Raw genomic sequence first — 12,558 nt, 5'->3', positions numbered from 1 at the left:
TTCAGCAGCGGTCCCACATTACCCCTGGTCTTACGTTTACTGCTGACATACTTGAAGAAGCCCTTCTTGTTATCCTTGATGTCCTTTGCCAGACTTAGTTCCAGGTGAACCTTGGCCTTTCTAGTTGCTTCCCTACATGCTCTGGCAGCATTCCTGTATGCCTCCCAAGTGGCCTGACCCTCTTTCCACATTCCATGGAGCTTACTCTTTTCTTTGAGTTTCACTAGGAGCTCCTTGTTCATCCATGCAGGCCTCTTACCTCGTTTACTATTACTTGAAGAAAATGACAGTATGAGTATGCATCCTTTAATCAAATTAATAGCTGCTGTACTGGTGAGGTAGATTCTAATATTCCATGTAAGTGATTGCTTTTGGCTTCTATAAAAAGAGTCAGACAAAGTAATTTTGTTAAATACATTAAAGGACAGGATTCTCTGAAACATCTCAGTAACTTAGGAGTAAAAAGTTTCATGGACAGATAATATTTTTTTTTTTTTTTCATTTCATAGATCACTACAATTACTTAAAACTGGATGTTTAAAATTAAAACAAAATAGCCCACCCATCAGCAAATCATATACAGAAAGTTAAAATGCTTTTTAATTTTAGTGAAGTTTTCTGACTGAAAATTGTCAAGTTTCAAAATGTCATGTGAGAAATAAGAAAAATGTAGTCTGTCATATTACTGTGCCATAAAACATCAGTCAATGAAAGAGCTCTTACAGTTCCAAGCATTCAATTTACTTTACTACACTTAAACAAAGAAAAATAAGTTTGTTTGCATTTCACCCCTTAAATGTATTACACAAATATCTGACCAATGTTACCATAGGCTTTAGGTTTGCAAGACTAAGTGACTTATCCTTCACTTCCATTTATATTTCTTGTCTTATTTCTAGAAAGTCTGTAGAACGTCATTATATAATACTCAGTGTTTTATACTTTAAGTCAAACCAAATTTAAGTTCTGCCTGGGTTTTGCAGTCATTTGTTGTAGAAGAAAGAAATTATATCAGAAATTAATTGACGTATATAGAAATGTGTAATTAATAAAATAAATTATATGTTCTGGGTAGCCTAGTTTAGAAACTTATTTTCCATTAATACAGACACTGGTCTAAAGAAACATTAGAAACTCCTCAGCAGTACATAGGTAGGACTTCAGTGCTTGTTATGTGAGAAATGATGCAAGGCATCTTCCATAATAAGAGAGAAACTTCTTAACAATAAATAATAAAATACTTTTTTGCTTAATAGTGGGGTTTTTTTGAGATGTCTTCTTTCCATACAGATAAAACAGATACAGATATCTGCACAGATTTTCAAAGGAAATTCAGAAATACTCTGAAGTATGGCAGCTTTCCCATGAGTCTTTTGCTTACTTGTATTTTTACATGTATATCAAATCTAAGTCTTGTGGTCTTAGTGGTGCCTATAACAAAACCACTATCTTTGAAACTATCTGAATGTAGAACCAGTTTACAAAGTAAAAATAATCTTATGCAAATACAACCGCTATGTGATTTGAATAACGAAGGTGATGTGCCGCCCATGAAGTAACATCTTTGGGAGTATGGTGGAGGTGCCTTCCCAATTATGGTTTTTGATACTGCTGACATGAGAATTTTGCATAAAATAATGCAAAAATAATGATGAAACAGGGGCAAAGTGTCTGGTTTATTTCCCTTTCATGTCTAAATAAAATCTTTTCTCCCACTCATTCCTTTTAAAGTGGTATAAGAGTACAAGTTCTAGTTTCACTTTTCTTTAGAATAAAAGTGATAATGGCAGGAAAACAAATCCTTTGAACTATATAATATAAAAAAGCGTATGTTCACAAAACCATACATGTAAACACATAGATTTATTTTAAATTTTAGAGAAGGCATATTGGAAATAATGAAGACAATTATTTAAAATAAAGATGATATTTCAGGTTTTAGTATTCTTTGAAAAAACAGTGCTTCATTTATGGAATACTTTGAGATATCTTTATTTTGATATGCTAAGCATTCTTTATAGTACATTGACAGTAACTCTGAACAAGGTACACAGAGTTCATAATGCAATTACACCTAAGTTATGCTTTCTCTTATGTGTCATTGCAATTTAATTCATAGAGCCAAATGCTTAATTACATGATGAAGATGAACTACAATATGTATTAAATATGAGGTCTGTTTTCTGAACAATAAACTGTGATATTAAAAAAGGAAGAAGTTATTCATTCCATTAATAATGAAAGGGGAAGAATAAGTAAGACTTGCTCTTTATTAACTTTGTTTTGTTTTATTGCCAGAATGGGTTTGTTTTGACTTCATCTTGTATGAAGAAGCTTTCTGTTTCTGCTTGACCATTTTATTTTTCCAGTATGCTTAAAAATACCACTAAAGGAGAATGTAATTACCTTCTCTTTTATTTAGCAAAGGTGAAAAATTGTATCCATTTGACCCATCCTTTTAGTTTGGATTTGAATTTTTGACTTGATAATTCAAGGTTTGAGAAATCACATAATTCTGTTTTCTTCTTTATCAGTTCATTAGGGGGTATTGGTTTTTCACTCAGAAGGCACAAAAGTTAGAACCCTAACTGCATTGTTAATAACAGAAGAATAACGTTTCTACTAAGCACTTTTTAATGTACTTTTTAATGTCTGTGTACATATTCTAGAAAAATAATAAATCCATATCAAATAATATTAAAATACACCACATGTGGAGTGGAATCATTCTTAAAGATTTTTCAAAACAGCCCTGTGTCTTGCACCGTTTATTAGCAATATGTACACTGAAACTATAAAATAGTTATGACTCTTCAGACATTATTTACACAGCTATGTAAAGAATTAGCACACAACTGGTCAGGGCTATATTTCTGTGAGTGATGGCCTGTATAAAACCAGTAATAGTTTGTATCATAACTTCATTTGATCTAAGTAGTTTGTTGCTTGTATTTTTTCTTGTCAGAGAATTACATAAAATGAACTGATACTACCTGTATATAATTTCTGTTGTAAGGGTCTGTCAGCATGTATATGCTGTACTTATTTATTCTCTACAGGTACAATTTTTGTAGAGCTGCCTTTACATTGTCAACAATATATGGAGTTACATCAAAGGAAGTTGGCTAGAAAATCAGAAAAAAAAGGCTAGAAGGGACCTCTGTGATCCATCTAGGTTAGTCCCCCATGCCTGCAACAAGTTCAACTGCTTCTAACCATTCCTGACAGTGTTTGGCACCAATATATATTCCAGAACGCCTCACATCAATTTTTCCAATGTTTAAGTATCCATATAAAATTTTAAAAGAATCCCTAATGTCTATCCTAAATCTCTTTTGTTGCAATTTATTCCTCCTATTTCTTATGTTGTTCTCAGTGGACATTTTATTTGATTTCTTCTCTGCAATTACCTTTTATTTACTTACAAAGAAAAACCAGCCAAACCCAACTGCTCTATCTTTCCTTCTTAAAGTTTTATCTGCTTTAGCATAAGCAATCCAAATAAGCAATCATTCTACCATTCTCCATATGCTTGCTTGCTTGTTTGTTTCTGCTGTTGTGGTTTTCTGATCCTTTTGCAGCTGAGCGTGTCACAATACTCAAAGCTGAGACCTTACTTTGGAAGCAAAAGCTTAGTTCCCACCTAGCGAACAGTATTAGTGTTCATACATGGCAGTGTAAGGTCTATCTGCTTCCGCAGGTGTGATAGCAGTTAAGTCTTTAGCTTTTGATCCTACTAGTTCTTTCTGAAAGACTACTGCACCTACATGTGCATCTACTTTACTAGAGGAAGAGCCACACTGGGAGAGGACAAAGGTCCATTTAAGCCAGTAACTCCAACAGCAGCCATAAATGGATGCCTAGAGGTGAGTAAAATTGAGGCAAGCATACATGCTGCTTCCCTCACTGATTATTCCCACTTCCAACCTCATTATTTTCAGATTGTGTTAGTTACCTCTGTCTCCTGAAACCTCTCTTTTTTCATTTGAATGATAAAAAGATATTAAATATTTAAGATTTTACAGAGCAATTTGTTGTTGCCTTTCCTGTCTGCTGAATTGCAGACTACTGTTTCCTTTGTTCCTTCTCTTAATGCTTATATACATATGGAATCACCTCTTTTTACACTTGCTATTCCTTGCTTGCTAGTTGTTTCTGATTATATGCCGTATGCTTACTGATTCTTCCCACATACGCATTTTTATACTTATTCTAATGTACTATCCACATTTCCACATTCTGCATGCTTTCTTTTTGTGTTTGAGATCAATGAAGAAAAGCTCATGGACCAGCAAGTTGTTTTTTGCTGCACATCCTACTATTTCTCTGCATAAGAAAATTTTGGTTTTGGGGATTTGCTTCACTCCTTTAGTCCTTCAGACTGTCTTCCATTGAGACCTGGACTCTAGATTTATTGAAGGATGCCATAATGAAGCTCAGAGTCATTATGTTGCTGTTCTTCCCCCTTTTTTCCATAATAATGATTAACTTACCCAATTCCTGATCACCGCACCCAAGATGCCTTCTACCCTCACACTCTCCACAGATTCCTCTCTGTGACTATGAAGTCTAGAAGCACTTTCCCTCTGACTGCTTTCTTCACAACAAAATTTGGGAAGTTGCTGTAAAGATTTCACAGGTTTAAAAGAACTTAATTTCTATAACACAGGTTTCTCATCAGATGTTCCCCATTACCGCTAAGTCTCTTGCTTCTAACAGCCCTGCTCTCTTGTCACAAAAAAACCTCATTAAGCTTCCTGGCAGGTATCTCTAATAAAAGTCCATCATAACAAAATAGTTGCTTATATATTTTTTATTGTTGATAGAGTCTTTCAACAGATATATTTTCCTGTGCACTTTATAAACACGAGAACATCAACATGCATCTTTCACATGTAGGGCAACATTTCTGCTCTTTTTCTCTCTGTGTGTATCTACTGAAAAACATAAATAATAACTCTGTATCAATATTACTGCCATGGGAATTATCACAAGTCCCTGTCATGCCAATCAAGTCACAAGTTAAGCTTGTAACATTACTATATTAAGACTCCCAGCTTCTGTTTATTCTCCATAATTACAGCAAATGCACACAAATATGCACACGTGCATGCAGGCAGCTTCTTCCAAAACTGCTCCTGTCTTGTCACCCATGCGTGTCCACTGGCTGAAATTTCCCTGAAATAATGGGAATTTTTGAACTTTCTGGATGAGGTCAAAAGAGGGGAAAGGATTTGAATTAAAAGTAACAAGCTATAGAAAATTATGACACTGCAGGTATTTCATTTGAAATATGCCTGGCTCCTGAGGATTCAATGAATTTATAATGCTTGCTTCAGGTGCTTCTTATAGCACAAAATAATAAGAGAGGAAAGGAAGTATGGTCCTACATACCAGTGAAAATTTAAAGATTAATAAAAATACCCTACATAGATTCAATGCAGGTTTGGATGAAAAACAGAAAGAGTAATAGATTAATAAGGTTGTTCTGCACACAACTGGAACAGACAAGACTTAGAAATGAAATAGATTTAAGTCACATGCCTATGTTAAGTTTGTGAAACAAATCTACAAAAGGCAAAAATCAGTTATTTCACATACAATACTAGGTCTCTGGCTAATGTAACTTTAGTAAGGAAGCTAAATTAAATTTAAAAGAGAGAGAAAAATATACGGGTCACTTCACTAGAGTTTGATTTCCTGCTGGTTACTGATGTGGGTTATAATTTCAGAAAAGCACCTGTCACTGTACTCTGTCAGAACCATCACCATTTTTTAATGAAAATGCATACATTTATTTATTAGCAATGGAACATAGAGGGGAAAAAAAAAAAAAAAAAAAGATAGGAGGCATTTTTGGCTTAGATGTCCCAGGTGTGCTGCAGTCCTGCAACCATCAGCTCAGTTAGCTGTGGCTCCAGCCCAGCGGCAATGCCTGCTAAATACAGCCGTACCTCTTGGTGCTGACTCCTGCTAAAGGGAGACGTACATACTGCTGTGATGAAGTTTTGTTCTGCTGGGTATTGCTCATTTAAGCTTGAGAATTAATGATCTAATGTGCTATTGTGCAACAGAAAGGACAGAGAGATTTTGCACATGCTGGGCTAACCATGTTCGCAGAGACAGGCACTACAGGGAGCCATGAGTGCCTTTACTTTCAGCAGACCTCAGTTCAGCCTCACAGAGAAATTGATAGATCTGTCTGGGACCAAAGAAGAAAAGAAGAACAACTGACTTTCCCTCAGGAGAAGAAAATTTTCAGGACTCACAATGAATTTTGAGTTGCCACAGAGGAGACAGAAGAGAGGAAGGCTGCAAGCCTCCATTCAGGGGGAAGATTTGGGGATTTCTATGGATATATTTCTACTTCTTTAAAGAAAGGAGCTTCATTGAGAACTAAAGTGTTAAAGGGATTGATCTGTATTATAATATTAAGTCTACTTTATATGATTTTTAAATAGGCCACATTAACTCCATTTAAAGACAGACTAACACACAGTTAAGAGGTATCCTACTTAATATAAATCAGATAATTTGGGAGATAATTATTTGCCTGGGCTTCTTGACAGCAACCTGTTGAAATGGTTTCATGATGGTTGTACTTTTCAGTAAATATGTCTGTTTCCTATGGATAAATTTCAGACTACAAAAAAAAAGGGGGGTGTTTTGTTTTAGTTTGGGGTTTCATATTTTTGGTAGGGAGGGGAAAAAAAGTAAAGAACAAGGTTCTACCAAAAAATAGTTTTCATTATTCACTGAATAGGTGAGTTTATGAAAAGTATGCATGTTCATGGACAAAGCAAGGTGATTCTCTTGTGATGTAATTATAAGTTTTATAAGTAACTCCAGTACCTTCTGTTGATGTTCTGAGCATCATACAATGTACTCTACTATTATCTGTAATATGACCGTTTTTTCATTTACTGTTTGAGTGAAAACGTGGATTTTATCAGGTTATTGGAAATTCATATGTTGCAAAAAATCTGTTACAGGTGTAGGTTGTGACACAAGAAACTACACAGGTAAGAGTCACAAGGCTTAAATCACATATTGCTTCAGTTGCAAAACACAGATACTCCTGTTTTAAAGGGGGGGGGAAAGTGGCCTTCAACTTTGAGGAACAAAACTGGTAAAAGTTCTTGAAAGTCCAGGGCAACAAATGGTCAGCAACATCAGTGGCCCAGATAAGGACAAAGGGTAATGCTTTTTAACTAAAAGAGAGTAGATTTAGATTAGGTATAAGGAAGAAATTTTTTACAATTAGGGTGGTGAAACACTGGAACAGGTTACCCAGAACAGTGGTAGATGCCCCATCCCTGGAAATATTCAGGGCCAGGTTGGACAGGTGTCTGAGCAACCTGATCTAGTGGAAGATGTCCCTTCTCAGTGCAGGGTGGTTGGGCTAGAAGACCCCTTCCAACCCAAACCATTCTATGATTTTAAGAGAAATTCTCCATTCTCCAAATATTGTGTGAAAACAGATATTTAGAAGACTTTCAGTAATGCCACAATTGCATGGCTCTAGTAATTATATACCTTATTAGTTAATTGAAATTACACCTAGGCAAGATTTAAATGCCTTTTTATGTGCTACATTTTAAATCATTCACCAAGTATTTGATAACTCAGTGCTGCTTTTTAGAAAATAAGACAATTATTTAGGTATTTCTTACATTGGCGAAGGAGATTTAGACACATGGATCACAACATCTTGGAAGGTAAATTTTCCATTCATCCAATTTCTTAGATCATTTCAGTATGTATGCAGATGAAGAGAGAGAGCATGTACTTGCATACATATACCATGAGAAATAATTTATCTTATTGCCCCTAACCTGAAGAGCAGATCTTATAAACAGTGTGGCCTGTCCTAACATAAATTGCTGCAGCATCAAAGGCTAATATGATTTTTTTTAATAATGTAAACAAATAGAATTCATTGACTGATGGTAAAATATCACTTATGATTTTTTTTTCTTTTGGTATAGAAACCATAAGTCCATTTTATTTCTCCTTACTTTGAAAAATGAAAAAAAAAAAAAAACCTTTTATCTGAAGTAGGACAATGTTGTAGACATGAAATACAGTTTTAAGTAAAATTGTAACATGAAGAAATTTCTGAACATTATGTCATGAATATATATCACAGTTGTACTTTGCAAGGCCTGTGAACTTGTCAGGTTTTGTCTAAACTTGTCTCAGCCTGGCTAAAGCTTTGTTTTAGTTGACTGAGCTGCAGCAGATAAAGCAAGGAGGAATTTTTAACTAATTTGTTTTACTTTTGCTTATCCTTGATGAAATATGTGATGTAACTATATTTTTTATATAGTTAGCGGTAAGTAGTCACCCCCTATAGAATCAAATATTTATGGTCCTGGCATAATGGTGTAGCATAGAGGAGTACAGACAACATATGGTAGCAGAGGACTCAAAAGTGGGGTTATAGGATGCAATGCAGAGCAATGATGACATGGGATGATAAGAAAAGGGACTCAGGATAACATTTGAGACCGCAGAGCTGTAAACAATTGATCTATACTGAGTTGAAGAAATGCAGACCTGAGAAATGGGCAAAACCAGTTTTAGGTATAACAAAGGCAGCAAACAGCAAGTATCCAGCATAGTGAGACACTCCTTATTTTAAAATGTAGCTGTACCATGCAGCTGAAGATCAACAAAGAACAAGGTCTAAAAGCAGAGCAGAAAACATAAAAAAAAAGAAATACATGTTCAAAGTCTTCATTGTATGACATTTTAAAGACGCTTTGGTAATGTAACTATCATGTTGCAAATGTACATCACAGGTACACTGACGGTGGAGGCGGAGAATGCAGATCTGCCACAGAGATGTGTGTGTCTTCTAAGGCAAATGCTAGAGTCTGAATATAGCTGGAGAATGTAATTGCATCCACACTATTAATTTTACACATGTGTATAAATTCACTCATTTTGTCTACCATCTAATCTTGTCTAGTGTCTTCAAGATTTTTTTCTTACTGTTCTTTTCAACTTTATTTCCCTTGCATATCAACTTTCTCCCTACAGGCAGTATTCTTCTCTGTTATATCACTATATTGGACCATTGCATTAGCCTTTACACACATTACCTGGCCTACTTCAACCTTGAAAATTAGAAGACAATGCCTGTTTTAAATCCTAACTTTTGAGTTCTTTTGGACAAAGTTCAGGAAAGTTCAAAGTATGGAAAATGTGAGGAAAAGGTACATCCTTCATTAATCAAACATTTTTTTGTACTTAAAATATAATAGAAATGTTAGTAATACTCAGAGAGAGGGGAGAATAATTTAGAAAATCAAACCCAATCTATATATATGAGCAGAGATTTCTTAATATAGAGGACTGGCTAGGCAAATAAGATATATGTGCAAACATTAATTAGTGAGCTGTATGTCCTTAGTGAACACTTTCTGCAAAACAACAGAAAACTTAGTCCTGTCAATTAATTCTAGTTTAGACTGATGAGAAAGTTAAGCATTAAATGCTCATTCAATACTACATATGAAAAAGAATCTAAAAAGCATTTAATAGTCCTAATGACAGATGATTTGGGAGTTTGTTTTTACTACCATTTTCAGTGAATTACTTACAGCAGTTACAGTCTACAGCTTTGTTACAAAAATATGGACATCCTTAACCACTTTCATTTTAGGTCTAATTTTTTCCGCATCACCTAAACATTCTGTTTGACATTAGGCATGCTGTATTTAGCTAGATTTTTCAAAAGTGATAGAAATAGCATTACCTGAAGAATATGTATCATAATTATATACTGTAATTATATGTTTAGAAATAGCTTTAGGAAGTAATGTATGCAACCAGGCTGAGTTCATTGTCAAGTGACATATTTTTTCAGTAACCTGCCATGAGCACCAATCCATTTCATTCTCACTCTCCACTTTTTACAAGCTTTATACTGAAATGTATTTCCCAGTGAGATTCATATCTATCTGAGTGCTATTCATACTGTTATTCACTGTAAATATCTCCAGCAGCCCTATTAACTTTAATGCATTAGCTCGTCTTCTATTTATTGCAACTTAATGAATGCATAATAATTTTAGTTTAGGACACCATTAGCAGGATAGATTTTCCAAGCTCCTGTAGCTCAGCAGCTGTACTACCATAAATTACCACAAAGCTACGTGCTCTTTTTATGATGGTCATAAGACAAAATTATTAGAAAACCATTTTTCTATTCTCCTGCAGACTTGGCATTCAGAAAGGCTACAGGTTTAGTAAAAGCATCATGTCTGTGTGGTATAATCAGCATATGTTCCACAAGGAACCAGGCTTTAAGCAGAAATGAGGATATAAAGCCAGACCCTACAGTGTTTTTTGAGGTAGGGCAAGAAGACAAGAACACAGAGGATATACCATCATACACCAGAGAGCTGCTTGTGTCTGACAGTTGGAACTATTAATTTACATTCAATTCATAACAGGAGATCTTTCCCTTCCCTATTATTTGGAACAACACTCAATAAAAATGAACCATATCTTTGAGGGCTTGTTGAGGGCCTAAGTGAGCAAATGAAATATATTTGTGTCACTCACTTCACATCTATAGAGATAAAGCAATGAAACAGAGATGGCTGAGTGGATTTCAGGGAAATTTTGTCGTATAAAATGTTTTCCGAATCCCTCCCACACTTGAAAGCAATGCTTGAACCCCTGGAGGGCCGTTTAAGTAGCTGTAATTTGCACGTGAGTAACTCATGGAAATCCTACATATAAAGTGTTAGTATGACAAACAAATCAGCTTGCTTTGATCCAGTTTCAGACTTTTAAAAATACTAATCCAGCTGCAAGTTCCAGATTATAAATCCTACAGGCATCAAAATAAATTAAAACAGAGATACCCAAGAAAGACCATCACTTCCTACTGTGAAATATATGCTGAGCACTAGATGACTATTTATGGTTTAACAACTTGTGCTATATTTGGAAGTATAAATACAAATTACGTGAAAAATTGTATTAGTTTTACATATTCATCAAAGTAAAACTAACTATCTGGAGCCGAAGCCCAGTTACACTGAAGAAAGGTTTCTGGAGTTGCATACTCACTCGCTGACGAAGAAAGTTACCGTTACAGACCAGAGAGAAAAATTCAACGTGTCTACAACACAGTTAATTCTGTCAGTAAAATTACTAATCTTATTTAATCTTTCAGTGTTTCAGTTCTTTCATTGACCTGTTTGAAATACATTGCAAGATAAAGCCAAATCTAAAGTCTTCAAGTTTTCACATTTTTCAGTTCTTCCTTTGTCTCTGTGTGGCTGATGAGAAATGTTTCTTAGAATTCCCTGTTAGAGCTCAATGTACCCACACAACATTTGTGATCTGGAATGTCTGCCTTAGGCATGATTCTTGAACCATGCTATTTTACGTGTGTGTAAAACCTTGCAATGTCTGAAATAAGCTCAATTATTTCAAGATTTTGGTAGCTATCATTATATCAAAATATCCTGAAAATGTTCATTTGTACCCCTTTTTTCTAAACTGCCAGTGCAGGACTGAAACGTGCAAACTTCTCTGGAATCCCTGGCACACGTCAGCTTGATGTGCTACAGGTGACAGAGGAGACAGCCTGCCTGCCATCGAACAGATGTTTCTTTTGCATTACTGTTTGTTGCAATAAACTGTGATTGATGGAACAAGAATGCAACTGTGAGGAGTCTCACATTTACTTAAGGTTATTACATTCTGTCATAGGCTAAATGTATACACTTAATGCACTCTTACACCCTGCTCCAAAAATTATCCTTCATAACCAGGGCTAAGTTTAGCTTCTTTCCTGTTAGCTGGATTAAGCTTTTCTGGATCAGGAACTCCTCACCTCCATAGGACCATGAACTAACAGTTTGAAACTTCATGTATTTCTCCAGAAATCACAGGGAGAGACACAAGGACATATCATACCTTCTATTCTCAATCAGAAATCCTATGGGAATCACTACATTCAGTTCTGACTAAAAATCCACGTGTGAGCAGTTATTTTAAGTCTCTTTGACTTGCATTTCGCATTGAACACAGTGTGTTAGCAGCTGAAAACTCTTGCATGTGACTCACCTAAATGACACATACATATTCCACATTACATTTAGTGAGATGTGCCAAGCTGCATGGAGCAGATTTCCAAGAACCATCTTTCAGGGCTGGTAGCTTTGCACTGCATGTAATCGGATTTTCTTTGTATGGCATACAATGATGGTAATGACATCATCACAGGTGTGCTAAATCAGGGGTGAGCCATCTTGGGAGCTTTTTAAAATAACACTTTCTCAAGGTAACAGTACCTTCCAAACATGCCAAACAAGGGTTAAACTGTATTCTATTCTTTGCATTTTTGTGTATATATATCTCTATATATCATAGAATCATAGAATCATAGAATGTTTTAGGGACCCCTAGAGGTCATCTAGTCCAACCCCCCTGCAGTCCTGCAGTGAGCAGGGACACCGCTAACTAGATCAGGTTGCTCAGAGCCCCGTCCAACTTGGCCTTGAATGCTTCCAGGGATGGGGCCTCCACTAC

At 35.5% G+C, this 12,558-nt stretch overlaps 1 protein-coding gene across 1 annotated transcript in view; it reads right to left on the bottom strand.

The window, feature by feature from the left end:
• CNTN5 (contactin 5) overlaps positions 1-12,558 on the bottom strand; it is a 339,272-nt gene that overhangs the window by 323,460 nt on the left and 3,254 nt on the right. The window contains exon 2 of the mRNA XM_035889184.1: positions 8,658-8,688. Coding sequence (XP_035745077.1) covers positions 8,658-8,688 — 31 coding nt within the window. The remainder of the gene's footprint in view (positions 1-8,657; positions 8,689-12,558) is intronic.

This window comes from Egretta garzetta, unplaced genomic scaffold, assembly GCF_000687185.1.
Source record: "Egretta garzetta isolate BGI_Z169 unplaced genomic scaffold, ASM68718v1 scaffold492, whole genome shotgun sequence".
Classification (NCBI taxonomy): domain Eukaryota; kingdom Metazoa; phylum Chordata; class Aves; order Pelecaniformes; family Ardeidae; genus Egretta; species Egretta garzetta.
This window is presented reverse-complemented; position numbering and strand designations above follow the sequence as displayed.